The sequence below is a fragment of the Sturnira hondurensis genome, unplaced genomic scaffold (genome assembly GCF_014824575.4).
Source record: "Sturnira hondurensis isolate 20B ecotype Veracruz unplaced genomic scaffold, ASM1482457v3 Scaffold0010448, whole genome shotgun sequence".
NCBI classification, from domain to species: domain Eukaryota; kingdom Metazoa; phylum Chordata; class Mammalia; order Chiroptera; family Phyllostomidae; genus Sturnira; species Sturnira hondurensis.
The window spans coordinates 890103-916243 of record NW_028083079.1 but is presented as its reverse complement, the minus strand read 5'-3'; the positions used below and the strand labels follow the sequence as shown (position 1 = coordinate 916243).

At 54.9% G+C, this 26141-nt stretch overlaps 1 protein-coding gene across 2 annotated transcripts in view; it reads right to left on the bottom strand.

Moving 5' to 3' along the window:
- The window catches only part of COL27A1 (collagen type XXVII alpha 1 chain), a 130167-nt gene that overhangs the window by 54214 nt on the left and 49812 nt on the right, over nucleotides 1-26141 (bottom strand). For both annotated transcript variants that reach the window (XM_037059120.1, XM_037059119.1), the window contains exons 13-24: nucleotides 25400-25453; nucleotides 23180-23224; nucleotides 15461-15514; nucleotides 14753-14797; nucleotides 11498-11551; nucleotides 10277-10330; nucleotides 9651-9704; nucleotides 6842-6895; nucleotides 6650-6703; nucleotides 4932-4976; nucleotides 3734-3787; nucleotides 1512-1556 (exon numbers count right to left, since the gene is read on the bottom strand). In XM_037059120.1, coding sequence (XP_036915015.1) covers nucleotides 1512-1556; nucleotides 3734-3787; nucleotides 4932-4976; nucleotides 6650-6703; nucleotides 6842-6895; nucleotides 9651-9704; nucleotides 10277-10330; nucleotides 11498-11551; nucleotides 14753-14797; nucleotides 15461-15514; nucleotides 23180-23224; nucleotides 25400-25453 — 612 coding nt within the window. The remainder of the gene's footprint in view (nucleotides 1-1511; nucleotides 1557-3733; nucleotides 3788-4931; nucleotides 4977-6649; nucleotides 6704-6841; nucleotides 6896-9650; nucleotides 9705-10276; nucleotides 10331-11497; nucleotides 11552-14752; nucleotides 14798-15460; nucleotides 15515-23179; nucleotides 23225-25399; nucleotides 25454-26141) is intronic.

Below are 26141 nucleotides of genomic sequence, written 5' to 3'. Positions count from 1 at the left end.
ACAGACACTGACATGTCATAGTATGGCAGGGGCTTCACAATGCGTCATTAAGGCTGGTCACCGCTGTGAAATTGAGGCGGTCAGACCTGCTGCTAGATCTCACTATCGACTGCACTAATAAAGAAGCGTGTCTAGGGGCAGATCACATCTGCACACGTTTTCACAACTGTATTTCGATAGAACTAATTTTCCTTGTAGTCCTTTATTTCATATTTTCTGCACTTAAGTGCTTGTTCTTAGAAGGGGTCCACGAGTTTTGCTGGTCTGCTAAGGGGATCCAAGGCACAAAAAAAAAACCATGAGGACCCTGAATACAGTCATTTCCAAGGACCTTCTGTTCTCTGACATCCTAGGATTCTGTGTCTCTGTTTCCCAAGGGCCTGACCATCAGCATGACTATGAAATTAAATTTGCTGATTGTATTGCCTTTTTTTTCCAATCAGGAAATATATCCAGGCCGCAGCAGCCCTTCCAAACTCCTGGGCTTCCCACAGAATGCGCTCAAATGACACTGGAAACGTTTCAAAAAACCCAGTCCTCCCCCCTTCCCCCCAACAGATGTTGCAGGCCCGGTGAGGAAGCCCATTGAGTGCAGCTCCCACCCCATTGATGGTTCTCAGTGGAGACAAACTCCTCTGGGTCCCCAGCATCAACACTCCTCTGGACCGAGGCAGCCCTCGGAGGGTTTGGGGGATGGAGTCTTTCTCTAAAGGAGTGGAGGGGACTGCCATCTTCCCACCTGTCCACCAGCCCGGCACTTAGGACTGCTTCTCCCCAGCGCCAAGGCCCTAGCCAGGGCTGTCCAACCTGTTGGCGTCTGTGGGCCACACTGGAAGAAGAGTTGTGTTGGGCCACACGTTAAATATGTTGTGATATGTAATCACAAACAAATTTCATAACATTTTAAGTAAATCTAGTTTTGTGTTGGGCCACATTCATAGCCACCCTGGACCACAAGTAGAACAGCCCTGCTTGGTAATGTTAATGCAGGTGTGACCCTCAAACCTCCTTTAAATAACTGCTCGCCATCTCTGCTGTCTTTAGACTATGGCCTGGCTTCTTAGGTAGCCAGAGCCGCTGGTTTGAACTTCATTCTTTACCATTGAAGACTGCCCTACCAGGAGCCCCTGGCAAGTGGCTGCGCCTGTCTGGCCATCAGCTTCCCATCTGTAGGTCAAGCACAGATGCCAGTGGTCAAAGGGCTCTTCCAGTTTCAATGCTCTGGGAGCAAAGCCACGTCACCTCTCTGGGCAGAGGCCCCAGAAACATCTGCAGAATCAGGCCGCGGGGAATGACCAGGGTGACTCTGACTGACAGGTCTCTCGTCCAGTGACTTCACCTCGCTGAGACACAGTGTTCGTATCAACAAAAGAGGGAAAGGAGTGAACATACCTCTGGAGCTAGGATGGGAAGGAATGTGGGGTGCAAGCGGACAGCTTATCAAAGGGCTTGGCACATAGTAAGTGCTCAGTAAAGAGAGCCGTTACGCTCAGAGACTGGTGTTGACTCACCTGCTCACCAACAGGTCCCGGCCGTCCAGAGTTGCCTGGCTCCCCCTGCAAAGAAACAGAGGGGGTCACTTGGGAGGAGTCCAGGCCTCCTGGAGAGCACCCCACCTGACTGGCCTTCGTCCCTACTGCTGGGGATGGACAAGGAACCTCAGCGCCAGAGCATGGCCTTGGAGACTCCAAACAAATGTCAGGGACAAAGGGACACTGGGGCAGACCCTCTAGCCCTAGAGATGGCCCGAGTCACCCGTGTCCTCTGGGTGGCCCTTGGCAGGTTAATTGGCACTTTGATGTCTACATCACACGTGGGCCCTTCCTCAACCCACTGCATTTTGTGGCGGTGGACACTGAAGCTCAGAGAAGTGACCTGTTCGAGGTGACAGGTCAGAGAAGTGACAGCCAGCTAGAGGCCAGGCTAGAACTGGAACTTCGGGCTGACTGACCGACTAAAATCCCCGCTCCTGTGGTGACAAGCCACCTCACTGCAGGACGACTACGGACTGGGGAGCCTGGACCCCAACCCCTCAGGGCTCTGCCACCAGCTCCCAGGCGACCTTGGTGGGTCTTGTCTCTGCTCTGGGCTCAGCCTCCTCGGCTATAAATAAGGGAGACCAGACTCGTTTGTCTCCAAGGCTATACTGCTGGCTCTCAAGGTTGGTGGTCTCTCACGACTTCGTCTGTCAGCGTTTCCCCATGCTTCCTGCTCCTTGGGCAGCCCCGGCTGCCGGGGTCACCCCACAGCGTGAGCTGGGCAGAGGCCAGTAGAACTGTGGGATAAATCCACCCGAGCTCTGTCACCACTCCCGCCACAGAAACCCAATGGGTGTCGGAGGGAGAGAGGCCACAGTCTCAGAGGGCAGGAAAGGGCCTCAGACCAGCCAGGACTTGGCCTCACAAATGGATGTGCCTCGATGTAGTCCTGGCTCCATCCTCACCCTTCCCCAGCTCCTCCCTCAGACCTCTGCTTGTGAAACCCAGAGACAGACAGCAGGCCATTTCCCCTGAGGAAACGTGGACAACCTGCCCCCACCCCCAGCTCTTCCCTAATCCTCTGTCAACTTGCTCAGCTGTAAACTTGGCTCAGTCACAGAATGGCTGGAAAAATCCAGCCCCTTNTCCAAGGCTATACTGCTGGCTCTCAAGGTTGGTGGTCTCTCAGGACTTCATCTGTCAGCGTTTCCCCATGCTTCCTGCTCCTTGGGCAGCCCCGGCCGCTGGGGTCACCCCACAGCGTGAGCTGGGCAGAGGCCAGTAGAACTGTGGGATAAATCCACCCAAGCTCTGTCACCACTCCCGCCACAGAAAGCCAATGGGTGTCGGAGGGAGAGAGGCCGCAGTCTCAGAGGGCAGGAAAGGGCCTCAGACCAGACAGGACTTGGCCTCACAAATGGATGTGGCTCGTTGTAGTCCCGGCTCCATCCTCACCCTTCCCCAGCTCCTCCCTCAGACCTCTGCTTGTGAAACCCAGAGACAGACAGCAGGCCATTTCCCCTGAGGAAACGTGGACAACCTGCCCCCACCCCCAGCTCTTCCCTAATCCTCTGTCAACTTGCTCAGCTGTAAACTTGGCTCAGTCACAGAATGGCTGGAAAAATCCAGCCCCTTCAGTGACAGGGTGCAAAGGGGGACAGTCCCTGGAAAGCTGTGAAGTGAAGCTACCCCTGCTCCGAGGGTCCTACCCAGGCCAGTCCTTGTTCAAAGCTTAAAGTAAAAACCCCTGTTAACAAATATCCTACATATGTATTGTGCATAATGGGGAAATACGGAGACTCAGAGAAGCAAGTGGAGATCTCCCAGAATCCCAGGGCCCAGAGGTGATGCCATCTGCACTGCAGCCTGTGCTCCGAGCGCAGTGGGACGCAGCGTGAGCAGCCTGGACAAGGACGGGCTGTGACGCCTGGTTCTGCTCCTGCCACCACCGGGCCCACAGGCACCTTCCCATCTCGTAAAACCTCCCACTGCACCATCTGTGGTGGCCGCCTCGGCCATCCCATTACTTGAGCTCTGTCCCACTGTGGGACATTTAGATTATGTCCCTTTTTCTCTTGGGTTACCAATACTTGGTAAAAAATGGGGACTCTTCTCCCCAGCTCCTCATCACAGCTGGCCATGGAGTTCAGGGTTCGTCCCGGGCAGGTCGTTATATGTTGGCTCCCCGTCTCTCCTCACCCCCCCAGGCATTTCTCTCCCTCCTCCTCAGCCTAGTCACTTCCAAGCCCCCTCACCTTCAAGCCATCAGGGCCAGGCCTCCCAGGAAACCCTTTCCTGCCAGGCTGACCCTGCAAAAGAAAGAGAGGCGTGAAAGGAGGCTGGCGAGGCAGCCCCGCTGGGGTCCCGGGACCTGGCACAGGGGGACGGCCACAGTGCCCGGGGTAGGGGGCAGGGATACAGAGCCCTGGTGTCCACAGGCTATTCTGGGGATGCAGGGAAGGTCTGCCGCTGTGCAACCTCGGGAAAGTCCCCCTTCCTCAGCTGATCTCATTTATAAACAGGGAGGTGACACTGGCTTCAAGGACTGAGGGAAGGGACAGAAGATAAAGGGCACGGGGGAGGGGACAGTTTACATTGGCGGTCCTGAGAAGGTGGGCTGGAGACCCTACGGGTCCCTGAGACCCTTCCGGCAGATGCACATGGTCAAAACCATTTTTACGATCACACTACGATGTCCTTGGCCTGTGTCACTCTCACTCTGGTGAGTGTGAGTGAGGTCACGAGACATGGGCTACAGTCCAAATATTGAATGGGAACATAGTAAAAGGATGCTACTCTCTTCATTAAAGTATTTCGATTGGGAAAAATAGAGCTGTTTTTCACTGACTAGTATTTTTGGTACCGTGAAATGGACTTGTGATTCATTTTCAGTGGATTTACAACTACGTTACAAATTTCTCAGTTTTGATGACTAATAAGGTTGGATGTAACCCACACAGAGAAAAGCATTTCGCATCCTCAATTAGTTTTGGGTACCAAGAGGCCCTAGATCAAAATATTTATGAACTGCTGATGGATGCAATCACAGGGGCGAAGGTGGGGGCTGAGGGCAGGCCCAGCACCTCCCAGAAGGCTGCTTGGAGCAGTGGAGAGGACACAGGGCTAGGTACCAGGCCGGAAGACCCACTTCCCGGCAGTGACATGTGAGCTAAACCTCACTCTTTGAGCCTCGCTGGCCCCCAGTGAAATGAAGAAAAGTTGTGCCTCTCTCATGGGGGACTCAAATGAGACCATGGGTGTAAAGCAATAGCACACAGTAGGTGGGCAAGGACGGATGTCAGCTTTCTGCCTCTGGTTTCCCTCCTTTAAGATTTGGCCCCCTCCTGGCTGGCTGAGGCTCCCACTGACGGCTTTGGTCAGAGTACCACCCAGTTTTGCCGGGCTCTGCTCAGCTGGCTCAACTCCAGCACATCCCAGGCCAGCAACACTCACCTCCAAGCCAGGAGCCCCAGGTGGCCCCATGGGTCCCTCATCACCCTAGAGTCCGGAGACACAAGAGAGGGAAAAAGGAGAAGGTTAATCCAGCAGGACTCTTGGAAAACTTGTCCTGTAAGAAGAGAAAGGGATGTACCAAAGAAAGCCCTCCTGGACCCAGAGAAATGGCACCTGGGCACCCTGCCTAGCCACACCAAGGACGTAGGCACCATGTGTCATGGCCTAGAGGCCAGGCCCCATGGGAACTTCCAGGTGAGTGGGGTCCTCAGTGCCATCTGAATGTGACCAGCCCGGGGTTCATGGCAGTGCTGGGGCGGAGAGTCAAACCCTGTTCTGTGCTGTGGGAACGGAGCCCCAGGCTGCAGCTCATAGACACGGGTTCTGTTCTGAGCTCTGCCATTTACTTGCTGGCAGACCTTAACCTCACCGTGCCTCAGCTTCCCTGTCTGTAAAATGGGGCGGAGTGAAGAGAATCATCCTAAAGTATAACGACTGGCTCAAGTTCTGTTCCTGGGGGGACAGCGATGGACTCTTAAGCTTTTTGGAAGCCACTCCCCAAACACTGCTCCAGACTGGTGTGTGCACAGGGTCCAGCAGATGTGAAGAAAGGAAGGGAGGGGCATGAGTGAATGTATGAGGAGATGCATGAATCAATGAAGATGTGAGCAAGTGGCAGGCCCATCGAGGGTTCCCTTGCATGGTAATGAGTATAGATGACAGCACACGGCTAGCGCCATTTTTCTCTTCTCTGCCCAGCCCCCCTTCCCACTTCTGGCCCACGGAGACTCTCCAGGCCTTACCACAGGCACCGGCAGCCTCCAAACTGGCCCCTCTGGCATGCCAGGTCTGACCACGGGGGCCTCATCAGAGCTGCCCCCCCTGCCCCAGCTTCCAGGAAAGCAGCCTCATGTGGTGGCTCCCAAAGCCAGCGCTGGGACCCTGCCAGACCCAGAACCAGCTGGATGCCTGCCTGTGGTCATGTTGCGTCTGGGTCTCCTGCACTCTCACCCGGGGCTGTGTGTCCCGGGGCCCTGGGGCCCAAGCCAAGGTGGGCGGTAGAGGGGTACTCATGTGTGTGCAAAGTCGGGGGCCTGCCTACGAAGTGCCCCACAGCTCTCCAGCTGGTGCCCCAGGAGGCCAGCAGGGACCTCATCAATCCCCTTCGTCGTGTGTCAGATCTCTCTGACACTTACTAGCTGTGTGAGCCATGTACTTCTCTGAGGATGCCCCAGGCAGCTCCCAGGAGCACGTTAAGTCAATAACACAGGGTCTGTGTCATGCTATTCACGGGCTTTGGGCTCAAGAAGACCTGTGTCCTGGCCCTGCCTGCCACTGACTGTGGGACTGGTCACAGTCTCTTCACTCCTACGGGTCTCAGGGCCTCACTTGTAAGACAAAGCCGACAACTGCTCCCCTCCCACACCAATGCCTGTGCCACCTTGGGCAGGGGCAGTGATAGGGGCTCTGAGAAAGAAGCCTCAGGGCAGTGGGGTAGGCGGGGAGGGAAGGAGTGGCCCACCTGCCAGCCCAGGGCAGAGAAGACCCCTGGAAAGGTCACAGAGCAGGGCTGTCAGGGATGGACTAGAGGGGGAGACAAAGGCTGCCCTGGGCTGTGTCCTGACTGAGGCCCCGCCCCCAGCCCAGGCCTCAGGGATGATGGACAGAGCAGGCTGGGGCTGGGGGAGCAGGACAGGGGCAGAGCCAGGAGGTCTTACCTCAGGCCCCAGCTGCCCCGGGGGTCCCGGCAGGCCTCGAGCTCCAGGCTTACCCTGGTGAGAAGGAAACAAAAAGGGGTCACAGAGGCAGCACCTCCACGTCCATCTCAGGCTGACAAGACTCCCCCTCCAGGGAGACAGCCAGGACCCCTGTGGTTTCCATGAACTGGGGCTGCTGATGGCATGACTCACCTTCACACCTTCTGGGCCATTGTCCCCAGGGGGGCCGATGTCTCCAGGGAATCCCTAGGGGGAGGCAGAGACCAGGGTCATCCACTGGACGGGAACTGGGACAGCGATCTGGGCTTCCACCTCATCCTCAGGGGGCGTGGCCCTGCACAGGGCAGCGAACTAGAACAGGTGTTCATTGATTCTGAAACAGGCATGCCAGCTGAAGCCCTATGCCTGACACAGGTGCTGAGAGAAGTAAATGGAACAATGCCAAGTGTATTTAGCACAGGAACGAGCACGTACAAAGTCGCCTAACCCAGGATTTCTCAAGTCCTGGGCCTGGCCAGAGCCAGCCACTTCCCGCTCAGAGAGGTGCCCTCCTCGGACGGCAGGGATCCTGCAGGTATGAGTGTGTTCTGGGTCTGCTGTGACTTGGAAAGGCTCGAAAAGTACCTCTAACTGTTCTCAGCTCCTCCCGTTTGAAGCTGAAATCCCCACTACGTCCTGGTCAGATGTGTTGGATTCTGCCCCACAGCCCCAAGGCGTGCTCGCTGACCCCAGGCCAGTCCTTCCAGATGGGCGACTGAGCAGTGGACGCTTCTTCCCGACAATCCCCTCCCTTTTCCCTCAACAGCTTCATGCTCTTCCCACAATGGCCTTTGAACAATTTGGTGGTAGAGGGGTACCAGTTTCTCCATCCCTGGAGGACTGCCCTTCTCTGTCCCTTCAACAGCTTCTAGTCAGGGACTAGGGCCCCTTGGCCTGGCTGCCCCCATCTGGTCATCACCAGGACGCCTATGCTTCTGTGGGTGTGAACTGACGTGCACAGGCAAGTATGGGAACATCCCCTCCCTTGAGTTAGGTGTTAATACCTCTGTTAATGTGGCTTAGAACCCCGTTCACTTTTAGGGCAGCTTTGCTACTCCCTCACTTTCCTGCCAGCTAAAAACAGAAGCATTTTTGGAATGAATCCCCAAAACCAAAATGCCCCTTCCTATCTTCCTTCACAAGGTGGCTTTTCTTTTCTTCCTTCTTTTGACCTTTTGGTAATTCCTGTAAAATTGCAACTCAAACATCCTATCACCCATGTCACCGGCAAAAGTGAGAATGGTCCTGAATTTGAAGCTAACACAGGTAGCCAGAGCCCAGGTCTTTTTCTTCAAAATGAGGGGCTCCAAATTCTCTTTTGCCACCAACTCACCGTGTGACTGCAGGCCCCTCTCTGGGCCTCAGTGTCTTCATCTGTGAAATGGTGACCAGCACCACCTTACAGGACTCTTCTGGGCTCAAAGGGAATAAGGTGAGCAAAGCCTTGCCTGGGGCCTAGTAAGCGCTCAGTGAAAATCTGCATCCAAAAGTATATTGGGCCCTGGTTGGATGGCTCAGTTGATTGGAGCACTGTCCTTGAACGAAAGGGTTGCGGGTTCGGTTCCCGGTCAGGGAGACAACCAATTGATGTTTCTCTCTCATAGCAGCGTTCACTCTTTCTCTCTCCCTCTGCCACTTTCTCTCTTTCTAAAATCAATAAATGAATCTTCGGGTGAGGATTGAAAGAAAAAAAAGACCCCAAAGGATTTTGGGTCCGGCGTCCTAGGAAAACAAGCCTGCCTGGGGTGGCTCCCTCTCCAGGGAGAACTTGGTGATTGGGACACTGATCAGATTCTGGCGCTCACATGCATAGAGCTCACTAATGAGCAAAAGAGATAATTTTTGCAAGGGGCTGGAGAGCCGACGCTCCCACCCATGGTCTCTGGGATAGGAGGCGAAGGCCCAGGGAGGTGCTGACAAGCTCAGCAGCTTCTGTCTTCAGCTGAGCAGAGCCATCTTCTGTGCCAGCCAATCCAAACAGATCGAAAAGCTGGGACAGGCAGACCCCAGATGCTTCCAGCGACCCATGAGAGAGCCAAAATCAATCTTACTTGCTGCAAGTAGCAAGGACACTGAGGAAGTCGCTTTCCTGCGCTGTGACTCCCTTTCCTCATGTGTCCTTGGTGGTAGCAACACCTCCCGCAGGCTGTGGTGGGGACTCCACAAGTTCTCACCCTAAAGATGCTACACAGCCTCCTGGCACGAGGTGGAGCCTAGTAACTGTGAGGGAGCTTGCTTTCCAGCCTCACTGGCCAGGCTGCTGGGAAAACCCGGACTCGTGGAGGAGTCTTTTTCCACAGTGACCAGGGGAAGGAGTCAGGGCCATGGAAGAGGGGCCAAGTCCATTTGTCTAAAGATAGGATTGTGTCACACGGCCAAAGTCAAAACAGTGGAAAGTCAGAACTTGTAGCTTTCAGGAAACACTCCCTCATCCATCCGGGCGTTACCAGGAGTGATCTTTGGAAGGGTCTGGAGAGCCCGGCAGAGCCAGACTTTTGTCTCTGAGGCCTGGCAGATGAGCAAGCCCCAGGCCAGGGAGCAGAGGGTGGGCGAGACTCTGGCTGGGCTTGGTGGAGACCCCCAGAGGACCTGGGTACTGAAGATCCTGGAGAGACACGGCCCTTGCACTGCTCAGCCTGTTCTCCAGAGAAAGTCCCCACATTAGAGAGAAGGCAGGGGTGGGGGCAAAGAGAGCCCACCCAGCTGCCTCGCTCCATTTCATGAGGAATGTCTAGCATGCCTATGCTAATTCTCACGCAGATCTACTCCCAGGGTTCTACTTATACAATTGGAATCAGGCAGAGGCAGAAGATGGCCAGGATCGGAACTTCTAGTCCCAGCCCCATCTCTCATTTGCTGTGCGATCTCAGGCCAATATTTCCTTGTCCCAGGGTCTTGATTTCCCAAGGACAGCACCCAGTCCCAATTGCAGCCAGGCATAGAGAAATAGGGCATCACCTACCTCGGGCCCAGGGGGCCCAGGAAACCCAAGGGACCCTTTGTCTCCAACTTTGCCCTGTGAAAGAGAAGAGATTACGGGCGAGGTGGGGGTAAATGGGGGCTCAGCTACTGCTGACCCCTTGCGTTATCCCCCTGCCTGCGAGTGGCTGGAAATGCTCGGGAGTGTACGAATGAAACCTGCCTAGACAACTAGACGAGCCACAAGTGTTCAAACCCTGCCTCCTGCACTTACTAGCCATGGGAATCTGGGCAAGTCACTTTACCTTGTGTAACCTCAGTTTACCAACCTGTAAAATGGGAGGAATAATAATTCTCTAACCCCAGGGGGTTATGGGAAAGATGGGATACGCAGTAATATTCAATAAATAAATGACACCCACTGCTATTGTAAACTTTGCTATTGTTTACAAGGTATGGGGATCCCAAGACTCTTGCCAGTGACTGAGGCCTATCTGTGACGCAGGGTAAGTTCCTACCCACCCCCGCCAGGCCTCAAGGTCCTCATCTATGAAGTGGGTGAACCTCCATTCCTGCCTTGCCCTGCAGGCCTGCCACAGGAGGAAGTGAAGTCCTGGATGAGCTTTTAGAGACTGTGAGGTTTGGGGTCTCAGAATGGAAGGTACTTACCATAGGCCCTGGCTTCCCCCGTGCACCTGGGAGCCCCGGCAATCCCTGGCTCCCCTGGAAAAGACCCAGAGGCTGGGGTTAGTGAGAAACAGAAATAGCCAGATGAACAGCTGCTAGGTCATCTTTGCCAGCCTGAGGCCCAGAGAACACCCACCTTTGGGAAGGATGGGCTCCCCCCTCATTTTCCCAGGTCATTCTGAAACCTGGGACCCTGGGGCTCCAGCAAGCCTTGAAGCACCCTGTATGACTGGAGAAGTCTGAAGACTGGAGCCCACCAGGAGATGCAGCCAGGCCTGCGTGTCTGGCAACCCAGAGACACCGAGGCTGGGTCAGGACAGGCCAGCCAGCAGGGAGGAAGGGGAAGAGGGAGCGCTGGCCACATCTGGGCCTCATTGCCTGACAGGGTGAGGTCCAGATGTGGCCACATGGTGCGGGACACAGGCCGAGAGGATCCGGCCGCGGCAGGCCGCCTCAGCTCATCAGCTGGTAAGGCCGGTTACTCATTCACTCACTCAGACATGCCCTAGACATTCACTCTTCCATGCAGGACCCGGAGTGCAGCCGCACTGGGCAGTCTGGTGAGCATACTATTGGCCAGGGGCTGAGCACAAGGGCCCATCTACCAGGGGAGAAGGGCACTGCCACGGGTCAGCTCAAACAGGCTGCTCAGGCTGCTGAGAAAATGAAATGGCTACGCCCCGAGCAGATGGAGAAAATGGCATGGGAGCAGGTCCTGAAAAATGGGGCAGGGTTGGGCCGAGCAAAGGCCGGGCAGAGGGTATACCAGGCAAGGCAGCATCGTGTGCAGAGCCTAGAGAAGCAGTGGGTAGGTCAGTGGGGCTGCAAGGATGAGGGACAAAAGGGTATCAGAGGGGCCCGCTCACTGAGGTCCTGGGTGCTGGCAGTGAGGAGCTGGGCCTTCCTTCTGGGAGCAGTAGGGAGCCACGGAGAGCTTGTGAGCAGAGAGCAAAGCTGTGCCCTCAGGGGAACAAGTGTGTGGTAGTGAGGTAGGCGGACTAGCAGGGACTGGCTGGGGGCCTGGAAATAACTTGGAGGTCTGTACAGTGCAGGACAGAGATGCTGAGAACATAAACTGAGGACAGAAAAGACAGGATTGTTTGAAAGGATGCTATCTTGTGCGTAGGTCCTGGAGTTTGACGGGCCCTGGGAGAGGAAGCCAGGGCCAGGGAAGAGCAGGAGGGGGAGATTGGCCAAAATTACCTTGTCTCCTTGGAATCCGGGATCTCCTGACACACCTGGAACCCCTTGTTCACCCTAAATACACACCAGCAAAGAAGGTTATGATGGAGAACACAGTGGGTTCTGGAAGCCTCCCCTACCTGCAGACCCACTGGCAAGGTACAGCTTCGCCCAGACTGTTCCCAAAGTTGATCTGACCAGCAGCCTTGTTAGAGAAGAGGGCAGCTTCCCACCTGGGGTGGGGAAGGCAGGCCCTGGGGGACCCAGCCTATCTGCAGATCTGCCTGGGGTTACTCAGATGGCTGGAAACTCTATCAACAGAAGCTAAACTGCTCAGTGCCACCTGGCCTCCCCAGCAGAGCGGACTGACTGCCACTTGCAGGCGCAAGGTACTGCTCCTTGCCCCTTGAACTTCATCATCAGCTGACATCACACAGGGCCAAGGGTAACCCGTGCCATGGCCCCGCACTTCGGTGCTTTCTGAGTGCTGGCATCTGCTGTTGCTCCACATTTCTCACCACCAGGCTGCAAGCTGCCACTTCTTCCTTCTGTGGGAGTTTCCATGCCAAGAATCAGCTTCAGTCTACTTCTCACGAGCTGCTCCTAGCCAGCCTGTCACCCGAGGAACCAGAGAGCCTGGCTTGTGAAGACAATATGTAAACAGAGTCAACTGATCTCGAGCTGGGTCTTCGTGTTTCTTTTCTGAGATGACGTATTGTGTAGGCAGCTGACCCCGCCTCTGGCCGGGGGGAGGCCTCCTCTGTTCTCTCTGCCTTTGGCCTCGTCCTGGTGAATGAGCTGCCGCAGAACCAGACAGGGTCTCTCCTTAGAGCGGGGGCCACCTCGCACAGCCCTCCTCCTTTCTAGCTTTCTGTGGCAGTCATTACCAACGGTACTTTGGCCCCAGGACTCAGGATGAATTCTCAGCCCCAGGAGCCGTTGGAGGAATGGACACTCTTAGAGGACCCGTGTCATGCAGATTCAGTGGAAGAACTTCCTTGGTAGAACAACAGCCAGAATTTAAACAAAAAAACAAAACAACAAAAAACTGGTTTTTTTTAAACTTAACTTCAGTTTTTCCAATTTGGAAAACCTTGTACAACATCCAGAGCTTTAGCGACCAAGGAACATTTTTTTAAATGTCCAAAGGAGGAGTGAGGGGTAAAAAAGTGTTTTACAAGGCACGTAAGAAATCAGGACAATGGATTTGGAGAAAGCTGAACCTGGAGCAGGAGTCTTGGTCCCAGAAATTGCCTCCACACAGGGAGAGGGAGCCAAGGGGTTGTAAGTGGGACGGAGGCCAGGCTGGGTCATGGAAAATCTAATATTCCAGGCAGGACGACCACGGAACATGAAGCAATGACTCCTCCATCCCCAGGAAGAGCCCGGGTGGTGGACGGGGATGGGGGGTTGGGGAGGAGGGGCTGATCATAATCCAACTTCCAACATTAAGGCCCCTCCCCTCCAAAGGGGTGGAAAAGAGACTGCTTTTTCTTTTCTTCTTCTTTTCAGCCCCAAAGACTTATTTGATGGGCAGGAAAACAATTTCTTCCTCCTCTTCCCCCCCTCCCAGAGCTTTCACATCTCCGAACGTCCCAGGCGCCACGTGCCGGCAGGCCAGCCGAGTCCTAGGGAACACATTTATTTCCATGTTCCTGAAGAAACAGTGAGCTGGAGGCCAGCTCTGCATAGGAGCCTATAAAAAGCTCACTGCCTACATTCCCATTTCCCCCACTTCCTTTCCCCCTCATCCATGACTCCAGCATTTCCAGAGTGCTGATGTCTCCAACCTCAGGGTAAATGGGTAGCTGTGGGAAGCCCCCCCACCGCTTCCAACAGAAAGACCCCCATTGCAAGTGGGAGGGCCCTGAAGGGGAGCTCAGCAGGCAGCAGAGAAGCACCAGGGGGCAGAATTGGAGGCGGGGTGAGGGCAGCAGCGGCTGCAGCTGTAGGCTTGGGTATGACAGTGGGGGACAGAAGAGGTGGAAACAGATGGAGAAAGGACTGGGATTAGTAGCATCACACCCCTGGGGACCTACAGGTCAGGGGGCTGGTAAGACAATCTGGGTGTGGCCATCACAGCCAAGCAGTTCTGGCTCTCTCCAAGTCCAGGAGCCAGCAGATCACTGGGCGCCTTCGACAAGCTCCTTCTCTTTGTGCCTGCTCCCCCAACTGCAAGAAGCAGGCCCTGGAGGAGGTGGCCTCTGAGGGCCACATCAGCTGAGCCCTTCTGACTTCTATCCTGTCCCCAGTTGAGGTGTCTGGAGGCAGGTGGCTGGGTTCGAATCCTGACACTCATCACCAGCTGTATGGCCTCAAGCAAGCCTCCTACCTCACGGGGGATGAAGGATGGTGGGGTTAATCCCTACAGAGCGGCCAGGTGGTACCCAGCACTGGAACCTGCCCCTGTTTCTCAGGTTGAGGAGGAGAGCCATCTGAAGACAGATACAGTGGGAGTCTGGCCTCCTCCCCCCACTCAGGCTTGTAGGAACTTGGGTGCTGCCCAAACGCCCTCCTGCACTCCCTTTGAAGGGCCCCTCCTTAAGGGGCTTTGGGGAGAGGGCAGGAAGACAGCCGCAGGGCAGAGCACAAACAGCCCCCCCACCCGTGTCCCTGTCACTCAGGTGCTGCATGACCCAGGCTGGGTACTGGCCATTTGGGCCTTGGGGACCGACCTAGCCACTTCCAGCTCTGCTGTGGCACAGGGTGAGACACAGAGAGTTCAGCTGCGAGGCTGTACAAAGGACACATGGGGGAGGGGTAGCCTCCCCATGGTGACTGGGAGGAAAGCGGGCCCATCCAGGCTTTTCTGTTGCATTTTCCCATCTGTCTGGGATGGGTTCCCAGTTCCCATTGGACAGTGGATGCGAATTTGTTTCTTCCTGTGTCTGGAGAGGTCTCAGAGGCCCATCATCTCAACGACACCCCCACCTTCGCCTGCCACCCCCACCCTCTTCATTCTGTGGCCTTGGCCTCAAAGCTGGATGCTGGCCCCTGCTTTACTCTCTAAATCCAGACACCTGCCTTGCTTTACTCCCAGCCATGCCTCGACAGTCCCCCAAGCTCTACCTGCCAAGGCTGCCTGCCCCCCGAACCACCTGTCTGAGCCCCACAGTGTCACAAGAGAGAAGCTGGGGAGCAGAGATTTAGGGGGGCCAGAGGAGACACAGGAGAAGTGCAGGGGAAAAGACTGGCGAGAAGTCAGCAGCAGCGGGGGAGGCAGAGGGGGGTGGCATGCAGATAAAACACGGTGCAACAAGGGAGTATTCAGATCACCTTATCACCTTTCAGTCCGGGCTCCCCCACGTTTCCCATCAGTCCCTGCAAAATAAAGGCAGGGGTCCAGCTCTGAGGGCAGCTCAAAGCCACTGACATCAGGAGGCCTGGCTTACACCTGCTGACTTGCTGTGAGCCCCTTGTGCTCTGTGTTCTCATCTGTAAAAGGGGCACTGAGCCCAGCTCCCAGCACGGTGGGCTGAGGGGCAAGAAAAGGGGCGGAGGACTCACGAGCCACAGCCCTAGAGAAATCCAAGGGGAAAGGGTGCTGGTGGGGACAGGTGGGCTTAATGAGCAGTGTCACATGCATGCTGGCCAGTGGGGTCATCCCTGGAACAGGGTCCTAGCGGCACCGGCCCACCCTTCTCCTGTACACTCGTCTCCCTCGGGGATGTGTGGATTCAGTGGTTTGCCACTGTAGTGTCTATGCCCATGGTGACGAGGTCTGAACCATATCAGATTCACCCTCAGCTTGAGGACTGCTGCCCAATAAAGATGTCTGGCATTAATAACAAACAGATAATTGGCTCTCAGGCCTGGGAAGGACTGAGCTCCCAACCTACCTACTTCCACCCCAGCACTGCTCTGAGCATCCTTCCAACGCATGTCCTCACCTCCCCCAACAACACATCTGGTGCCCTTCCTTCTGGCTGAAATGGGTCGGGGGGTGCTAAGATGAGGCCCGGAATAGGGTACGGCCCTGTTTACCTTCATGCCCTTAGGTCCTGGGTAGCCAATTGGACCCAGTGCTCCCATGTCGCCCTGGAAACAGAAAGAGAAGAAGATGCTGTGAGAGCTGACCCGAAGGAGGCTGGCCTGGGTTCCCAGGGTCCCTGGGGATGGGTTCCCAGGATGCAGCCCCGAGTGACTGCTCTGGGAAATTAGAACATTCTTTAGTCTTACTCCACCACTGAAGTGCTGGAGTAAGTTTTACATAGGTCCTCTCCCAACGTCATTTTTTGATTGCTGTCCCCCCCCCACCGCTTCTTTCCATTTCATATTAGATATCAGATCTTTCTACTCCAAATTAGATCCTTTACATCCCTCACTAGCTAAGGGACTCTGGACATCTCGTCTGACTTCTGTGGACCTCCATCTATATAAATATTTATAAAATGGGGACAGTGACCCTTCTCCCGGAGCAAGCTGCTGTAAGGGTTAAACAAGCAAACGGGGACTCTAACTCCGCCAGCTTCGTGACGGGGAGGAACCTCCTTCTTCCCACAATCTCTCTGGGCCGGGCAAGGAAGAGGTCGGCTGTCAATCACGGACACCCCTGCGTTGGAGACAGACCCAGTAGATCTGTAAGATCCTGGACCACAGGCCAGAAACCCAGCTTTAGATCAGACAAGACCATCGCAGGTGGGAAGCGCAAAGTTCCTAGACCCCCGAGAGCCGGGGGCAGTGTCCCAGCGTAAGTCAGAGCCAGGCCGCCTGGTCCCATCTCTCCTCTGCTGCTCACGCATTGCTTTGGGGGCAGGGGGTGGGCTAACCTTTCTGTGCCTCAGTTTCCTCATCTAGCCAATGGGAACATGCACCTCCTGGAGTTGTTTCGAAGAGTGAGCAATGGACTTACATGACTGGTGGCATTTTGGATTGTCATAACTGAAGAGGCGCTACTAGCATCTAGTGGCTGGAGGCCAGGGACGCTGCCAAATGTGGAACCGTGTACAGGCCAGCCTCCCCCAACAGAGCATCATCCGGCTCTAAGTGCCAGCTGTGCCGAGGTGAGAAACCACGGTTTACGGACTAAAGGGGCTGCATTTTCTTTAAACAGGCCCACCCTCTTTCCCGCCAATCCCTTCACTGCCCAACCACCCTCACTGCTGCCCCCAGCCACAGGCATACTATTAAGCCCACACCAGAGAAAGGGAGCCCCCGAAAATATTCTCTTCTTTCCCTTTTATGTCCTCTGTAGTAGGTCTACATGCCCCGGCTGCCACGTGAGTCTGTCAGTGTGTTGGGCCTCTCCGGGCCTCAGTTTCCCACATCCCTGGGGCAGGCTCCATGGAGGCCCCTGGCAAGTGCTCTGAAACCTTGGGGGAACGAAGGCTGCCCCAGGGAGCCAGCACAGGAGAACAGGTTCCCCTGGCGGAGCTGCCGGGAGACTGCTTGGCGGGAGGCTGGGCAGAGAATGAAAAATCGCATTCCTGCCTGACTCCTAGAGCAGGGTCCCGGGGCCTGTGCAGAGCCCCCAGTCCCTGTATGACCCGGGGAGGCCATGCTGATTCCCTCCCATCTCCCCACCCCACCGGAATAGCGTCATCAGCAGAGGCAGGTGCTGAGTCTGCCTGTGGTCCTCCTGTGTGAGCTTGGGCAAAACACCTTCCCTTTCGGGACCTCACCTGATGGGGTCAAACCAAACCTTCTAGTGGAGCCTTCGCTAAGAAAACCTGCTTTCGGTTCCCATCTAGAAACCTCACTGAGAAAGTGAGGTCGGTTTTACAGGTGCCAACAGTCACACAGACGACGCCGGTTGCCAGGCCCTGCATGAAGCGCCCGACCTGCCTCAGCTCTACTGTTCCTCACACCAGCCCTTAGAGATCCGATCGACCACTGTCCCCATTTCACAGAAGAGTAAACTGAGGCCCTGAGACGTTAGGGCTTGAGCAAATCAGAGCCCGGCAGAGCTGAGATTTACACCAGGCAGTGTCCACCTCCAGAGCTTCTAGGCAAGTCTGAAGTAAGCTTCGGGGAGGAGAGAGTGAAGAAGCAGGGCTCACTGGCGGGGAAGGCTGCAGGCAGAGGGAGAGCCAGCTCCTCAGAGACCTACACTTTACAGATCATTTTGGCAACATCCCCCTCTCTTTTCCTGGATGGAGGGAGCCAGGGGTAGCCTGCCCGAGCTCCCCGTGGTGCACAAATAAACAAAGCGGGCTCTGCTGGCACACTGGCTCCAACTCGGCCCCGGGGCGGGCACAGGACCAGTAGCAGCTCCAGGAACACAGGCCCCTTCTTCCCCGCTCCAGGATTGAAGGCGGCTTGTTGTGTGGGGACTGGATTCAACACAGGCCTGGGCGATGCCCGTGTGGGGCCGTGGGGGCCACAGCAGCACCACGCATGTGGGGCCTCTCCAAAGGTGTCTGTGTGTGGTGGGGCAGGGCCCAAAGGAGGGGGTCCACCCCAACGGACAAGGAATCATGGAAAAGGGACTCTGACTGCAGGGGACATGGGGAGAAGGTGGCACTCACGTAGAGCAGGTCTTCTCATGTCAATGGGACCCCCATATTGGGATATCAATGCATCTGGGGTAGAAACCGAGAAAACTCCACGCCACTTCCCCTCCAGCACAGCCTGAAGTACACCAGTCTTCTCCGCATTAGACACCCTCACGGGAGGCTTGGCAGAGTGTCCCCGCAAGAAAGAACAATGAGTAATACCCTTCTTTTGGATGCTGTTTCCACTTTTGCCTAAGCTCCCAGACATGGCTCTACACACTTTGCCCTCATCTCGCTGGCTCCCACCAAGAACACAGCCAGCCACATCTGCAACCACTTACAGAGCTCCTACTGTGTGCCAGACACCACGCTCGACACTTCAAGTCTCATCAGATCCTCTTTAGCAAGAGCTCACGCTGTGCCAAGAACCACGGTGCATGCAGCGCCGGCACTCGCCAGCTGCTCACAGCAACCCCATGAGGTCAGCATCGTTCTCCATTCCATGCCATGGAACCAAGCCTTAGAGAGAGAGGTGAAGCAACTTGCCCAAGACTAAGCGAGGAGTGGGGGGCACAGGCAGGACCAGAACCCAGGTCTGTCTGGCTGGCTGGCCTCATGGTCCAAGCTCACTAGCCCTGGGTTGACTTTTTACTCTGAGAAAGGAGCCGAGGATGCCTTTCCTAGTTGATACAACCTGTAAGATGAGGCCTGAAGACAGGCTTCCAATGCAAAAACTATTTTTGAATAAAAATAGTTCTGACCCTCTGAAGTATGCCATGGGGTTTGCTAGGGACCCCTAAAGGAAAACCCAGGGTGCAGAGGTGCTGATGGGCCTCCATCCCTCATACGTCTCGCCTTCCTGCCCTGCTGTCTCTGCAGCTGTGACATCCTTGGCAACTGTTTCCTATACCTGTGTGCTTGTACGGTTAACACCCACTTGTCCTTCTGGGTGCCCAGGCTCCATAGGCCAGGTTGGGCCCCTGCCGTCGGGTCTCAGAACCTGACGTGGCTTTCACTGCTAGCCCATTGCATGCTGATGGCCATTTCTGTATGTGCCTATGTGGCTACCACCTCCCCCGTGCCCCAAAAGAGCCATTAAAAGGAGCCTAATGAATGGTTGAAAAAAGATACCCTTGCAAACTCTCATTTACCAAACCTCTAGGCAGAAAATCTTGCCTCAGCGTTCCCTGGAACTGCCTTTGAAGATGACAAGGCCTCTTTCCAGAAACTGATAGAGGGCCCCTAGCTTGGGGACAGGGACTTGGCGGCTAGGGCCAGTCCTGGCTCCTGTGCGATCCTAATAAGCACCAACTCTCACACAGAACGGCCCCTGGCACTGCCAGTCCATGTCCTCACGCCTCCGCTGTCTCCACTCAGCACAGAAGTCTTGCGGACCTGCCTGTGGGGCATAATGGCAAACAGCGTGAGTGGTGCCCATAGGCCCAGGTCCAGCTTATTGACTATGTGACCTTGGGCAGGTGCTCCAGCCTCTCCGAGCCTCAATTTCCTTAACTGTGCATGGTGACCCCACTCCCTACCCTGAGAGACTTGCTGTGATAATTGAGTATTTAGCACAGGGTTTGGCAATGATCAGTGAGTGGGGCTGAGGACTTCGCTCTGCAGACAAGGAAACAAAGCAGGGTGATCACTAGTGGCAGAATGTGGTGGGCTCGTCCACTATATCCCATGCACTGGGTTTGGGCCAGATCACATAGTCTTGTGTCTCTTTAAATGGAGGAGCCAAAATTCCTTCAGTCTCACTCAGAATAAAAAAAGACAAATCTTTTTTGTTGAGCAGATTCTGGAATCAGGCACAATTTTCTTGAGGGCCAGCCAAAGGGTTTCAATTACTCAAAGGAGGCTGTTTGGCGGCAGTCTCTCACCTCAGCGGCTGCAGGCAGGGGGTCCCAGGGGCCTGGGCTGCAAGCCCCTAGCTGGTGACCTCGGCCGAGCCTCCCCATCTGGGTGCCCAGGCTGTCGCAGGCCGCCTGAAGAATCTCAAGGCTCCCAGAGCCTAATGCATGTCAAGCACAAGGCAGATGCTCTGGAAAAGTTTGTCTGCTCTCTCCTGCCCTTCCTCCTGGCTGCAGAGACCCAGGTGACAGGGGAAGTTTCAACGTCGGTCTGCATACAAATTGCTTCAGCTGACTAGACAGAAGAACTGAATAAATATGAATCTCCATTAAAATGATTACCAATTCATGGAATTCCCATTTGCTCAGCTAAAAACCCACATCCTCTGGGAAACCAAAGGTGACTCAGTCCATCTCCCCCCTTTTAACTCCTAGTTAGAAATTCCTTTTTTCCCCACACTTTGGGGAGGCAACTTTTCCTCCAGGCACTGAAGCCACTGTTCCCAAAATCCAGGGTGGGGGTGGTGAGTGTTTTGGGTTGGAGAGGACTCTGCCTGGTGCAGGGTGTGGGCTTGGGGGTGGGCAGCAGAGATCTGGTGGTCTCAAGTCCAGCACTGTGACCCCCGAGGCACAAGGAGAAAGGCACCCCGGACAGTCACCTTGGCAGCAAAGGGTATGTAAAAGTGCAAAGAGAGGCTGAGAGTATTGAAGAGAGCCCCAGGACAAGAGGGAGTCATGAGGAAGAAACTCATCAGCTCTTCAAAAAGTGATGTCGGGGGGGTGCATCATCTGAGCAATGCTGGGGTCCCCAGGGCTCACCCTGGCTAAGACCCCTCAGAGGGGAGCAGGAACAGGAGCACATTGGATTAGGAGTTAGGAGACAAAGCCCCCGATTATGCCTCCACCCTCTCCTGCCTTGTGTGGGACCTTGACCAAGGGCCTCAGTTTTTCCATCTGGCAAATGGGATTCCACTAAGAAATACTGCAGACAGGGTTGCCAGATTGAGCAAATAAAAATAGACTGCCCAGTTAAATTGAATGCCAGATAAACAGTGAGTGATGTTTTTGTCTAAATGTGTTCTAACTATTGCAGCTGACATTCAAATCTGTCTGGGTGTGTTACATTTTAACCGGCAACACGAACTGTAGAGACAAAGGGGAGCACTGGTGGGCACGAGTTTTGTGAAGAGTTGGGAGGACCCAGGTCCATGATGGCAGCGTCTCCGTCTCCAGAATTGGGCCGAGCAATTCCACCCTCTGAGGAGCCAATGTAGAGGACGTGGGGACAATGACAAATAGGAACATGTGCCAAGGATGACAGCCAGGACACATAAACATCCCTTCATTAAAGCTGTAGGGGCTGGGGTCACACAGCTTGAGGAAGCAGCCTTGGGGAGAGCAGACAATGACCGTCCCTACGTCTCTGGTGGCCTCTCGCACAGGCAGGACAGTGACATGGGATGGACACACAGGAACATTTGCACAGTGAGAGCTCTGTGGAAATGGAGTGGGCTCCCACAGGAGGGCCCGTCTAACACCAGGGCGTTCACATTGGAGTTCCGCGACCACGTGACCAAGAAGCTCCAGAAGAGACCTCTGCTGAGCCTAGAGGAGGTTAGACTAGGACACTTGGAAATTCCCCAGGGAGCCAGGTTCTCTGTCAGAGCACAGGCTGATTTTTCCAAAGCATCTAGGTCAGTGCCTTGTGCCAAACAAGGTGCTCAGCAAAGGACATTGGGGATGAATGGCATATATATGACTCATGTGTTGACAGGTCCTCATCCAGGGCCAAGGCAGGCATCACTAATCAATTGCTGCATCCTCTCCCATTAAGTTCCAATGTGACTTTTCAATCTTTCTCAATGTAGCTACCAGGCACAAAATATCCTATGTACATATGTATCATCGTCATCATCTATCATTATTATTATAATACTATAATAGCCTTCCCCTCTAAAGATAAATAAAATCTTTTTAAAAATACTATAATAGTATTTTTGAGTATGTATTACGTACTAGGCACTTTATAGGTACTAGTTTCTTTAAATGCTTGCAACAATCCTCCAAGACAGGTACTCATATTATCCCTATTTTACAGATGAGGAAGTTAAGGCACAGGGAGGTAAAGAAATTGACTCTGTATTGCAATTAAATGAATGGTAGAGCTTGGACTTGAACCTAAAGGAATCTGGTTCCTCCTTGGCTATGGACCAGACCAGATGTGTATATCTGTGGTCCTAACAACAGTGCGCACAAGGAGCCCACCTTCCAGGTGGGATCCCTGAGGTCCAAGGAAGCAATACCACAGAGCCAGGAGGAGGGGAGGCCAGGATTTGGACATAGGCTGATCTGACTCTCCATCTCCAACCCACTCATCTAACAGAAGCACACTGACCCTGAGGGCCTCTGGGCCCTCTTCCCAGGACTGGCCTCCCAGAACAGTGGAGCTCCACAACCTGTCCCCCACCCCCCGGGCCTTCTCCGGCCTCCCTCTGAACAAACAGCTGGAGTGGCTGAAGCGCCAAGGAACAGTCTGCTTGTGACCACCACAGCCCCTCAGACTGAAACCCCAAGAGGAATAAGCCAGGGGAAAGAGCAGGGTGGGCATCAAACCCTATGGAAGTTCCTAGAGTCATTTCCCAGGCTCAGGCCTCTCACTGACCCTTGCGACCAGGTCCAAGGTCAAGGCCAAGCCTCTGAAGGCCCAGGAGGGAGCCCCAGTTTGGGCTAGTAGAACCACTCACTCCATAAGACCTGCCCCAATCTGGGAGGAATCAGAGGTTAGACTGCTTCCCACTTCCCTGTGTACAAGCCTCTCTCAATGCCGGGCACATAAGGAGGTAATAACAGTAATGGATACAATGATATTGCCCACTAATTGCACATTTACCAAGTGGTAGACCTCAGGCCAAGAACTGTACACGTGAGGCTTCATTTAATCCTCACAACCACCCCAAGAGGACTCTACCATCAGCCCCATTTTAAAGACGAGGAACTAAAGCTCAGAGAAGGTAAGTAACTTGGCCCAGGGCACACAGCCAGGGTGTGGCAGAGCTGTGACTTGAACTCAGGTGGTCTGCTTCCAAAGTCCAGAAGCACCCCACCTGTCAGATGGGCATGTCTACACCTCCTCGCAGAGTGACGGAGAGGCTATGGGTGTGAAAGTACATCAGCAGTGCCATGCTCCAAGTGCCCTCCCCATTGAACGAGTGAAGAAAGGAACTCGGCAAAAGTAGGTAATGCACTCGAGAGCACGCAGAGGGGCCTTCTTCCCTCGGCCCCCTGTCCAGACTGGTCTGTCCTACACCAGCTCTTCCTGGGGTTTGATGAGAGAGGGGACTTTTCAGAGGACTTGTCGCTTGTTCCCCACACCTTGCCTCCTGGCCCTCTCCCTCCCCAGGCATCTGTGTACTTACAATGAGGCCGGGGACTCCTGGGGGCCCTGGCAGGCCCAGTTCTCCCTGCAAACAGAGACCAAGGTGGTTAGTTGCCCTGTTTCCCTCAGGAGCCACCCTGTCCACACCATCCTGCATGTGGGTGCCTGGTGGCTCGAGTCCTCTGAGCTAACCATTCCTTGTTCCTGACGGGTGGCTCTCCTGAGCCTGGCCTAAGGTTTGGACAAGACCCTTGCCCCTCTGCCGTCAGCTTTCCATGTCAGTAAAATGGGGAGGTCGGATTTCCAAATCGTCAGTGTGAAGGAATGGGTGGAGTCCTGGTCATGGGAACAAGGACGTGCAAGGTGCTGGGCCCAGCTCTCACTTTGTCCTCGTTCCACAGATGGCAAAACCAAGGTTTCAGAGTTAAATGATTTGCCCAGGGTCAAGTGCAAGAAATACCACAGTTTTGAGGGCCCCAGGGTGAGAGCTACCAGGCTAGCCTCCCACCTCTCTCAGCCAGGAGGTGCTCAGGGCCCTTACAGAACTCCCACAGGCTCCCAAGGCCTCCCAGGGCCTCCGAGATGCTGAGAGAGCTCTTGCCCAGGAGTCAGGAGATGTGGTTGTGTAGGGCAGTGGGCAAGTTTCTCTTTGCTCATCTCTGTAAGTGGACCTTCAATTGCCTGCACCAGGAAAGATGGTAGAGGGGCTTGGATCAAGTTCAAAATGCAAAGATGTGAATAAAAATAAGGGGTTGTAAAAGTGGTGATTATCAATGAGAACTGCCCACACCACCCAGGGGGTCTGTCTGCCATCCTCTGTGCCATCCCAGGGCTGCTCAGACAAAGGTCATCACTCCATCCACTAAGAAGAGGAGGTGGGGGTGAGAAGCAGCCTTGGCTTTCAAACGAGGGACCCCAGGGCTTGGGGAAGGGAAGAGACTTGTCCAAAGCCACACGACAACTGCGTGGCAGAGCTGGGACCACACATTAGGTCTTCCTTCTGTTCCTCTAGGCCACGAGTGTAAAGTCATCCCTGCCCCTCCTCAGGGGCCTTCCAGGATGACATCACATCCTGGTTAATCCAATGAAGGAAAGGCGCTGGTTTCTCAACTCCATGTCTTTGCCCGTGTTCTTTCCTCCCCCTGCAATGTCTCCTCGCCTCTTTCTTCAGCCCAGTTCTAACGTCACCTTCCTCAAGAGTCTTCCCTACTCCTCTCCCTCCTCCACGGCACCTGGGCCCTCCTTGAGCCCACCCATCTGCTGCTTCACCTTGTGAGATAACTGGGAGACGCCCTGAGCTTCTCGAGGGCAGGGACTGTGCCCCGTTAATATGCGCCCTACTATCCATACGGCTCCACCCAGGGAAAAATGGTCACAGGCCAAAACCCTTCCCCTCTCCCGTTTCATTCTCCCAACAGCCCTCAGAGGCCGGCATCCTGACCCCCCGATTTACAGAGAAGGAAACTGAGATCCAGAGAGGTGAACTGGTTTGTCCAAGCACCATGTCTGGCAAGTCGTACGGCAGGATTCAACCCAGGCCCACCTGGCTCTGAGGCCAGGGCTTCAGCCCCCAGAGAGCCCAGGGGTCAGCCCCAGGGAGCCTTTGTGGAAATGGAAGAAGAGCATCTTTAGGTGCTAATTACAGATCCAGCAGCTACCTCTTCAGGGAGCACAGATGGCACAGCTGCTCAGGAGGGAAGCCCCAAGGAGAGGTGGGGGACACGGCAGGTGTTCCAAGGCGCTCTGGACATGGTCCGCACCTCCAGGCTTCCTCTCACCAAGGCTGTGCCCGGGATGGGAAGGGAAAGGCGGGCTCAGCTCCCCAGGGCAAGCTGACCTGGCTCCTCAACGGGCCTCAGATTATTTACAAATTCTATAAACAAGCCTGTGCTGGAGATTTCTTTAGAACTCAGCTCCCCTCTCCAAACAGGGCCTGCAAACTGTCTGCTCCCTGAGGCTGCTGCCGTCTCATAAACATTTCTGGAGCTTTGTAAGACAGCAGTAGCTCTGGCTTCCCATGGGGTGTGACCTGTGAACCTTCCTAAGTCCCCTGGGAGTGGGGTCACAGGGCTTCCAGAGTAGACAGGAGCTGGGGGTTCAGAGAAGTCACACAATTTGAATTTGCCCAAGAGCACCCAAGTAGTAGACAGCAGGGCTGAGATCTGACCCAGTCTGCCTGACCCCAAAGCTCCAGTTCCTGACACCTGCTGTGTGTTCCCTCTGAACCCCTCTCCTGTTCCCAAAGGCTTGAAATACTTACAGGGTTTCCATCCAGTCCCGGGGGGCCTCTTTCCCCAAAGTCTCCGGGAAACCCCTGACGGCACAAGAGAGAACAAACACCCATAGATTAGAGTTGACACCTCTGGGTGGCTTTGATCCAGACCCCTCAGGGGACACACACAAGGACATGTCTGCGCAGTCTTGCTCCTTGGTTCTGGGACCTGGGCAAGCAGTGGGATCCCGGATCCCCCTGAGCCCTCACCCAATGCTCCACCAAGGGAATTTCCCAGGGACTGGCTGTTGTGGTGGGGCCCGTGGACAGGGAGCCCTCTTCTCACGTCCTCAGAGCCCCAGAAAAGAAACTGGTACCCAGCTCCCCAGCATGGAAATGCAGACCTCCCAATCTGAGACCTGGTCCTGATAGAGTGGGGGGTCAGGACTCTAAGTTCAGGTCTGGAGACCAGCTGCTGATTTGCTGAGAATTATGAGTATCTCCATTCTCTGTGGGTCTCAGTTTCCCTACTGGTCGAAGAAGGGGAGGTAGCCTGTGAGGCATTTTCCAGCCTTCTATGATTGTGACATGCCCGTCAAAAGCCACCCTGTGGAATCACGATCCCTATTTTATAGATAAAGAGACTGAAATGCTGAGTGTCGAGGTAATACAAGGTTACACTGGTGGTGAACAGCAGTGCGGTTGCTACAGGTGAGTTTCGGCAGCTTGGAGAGAGGTCAGGTCCCCCCGCCGAGGCGGGTCTGGTCTCTTGCCCCCTGCCCGGCCCTGT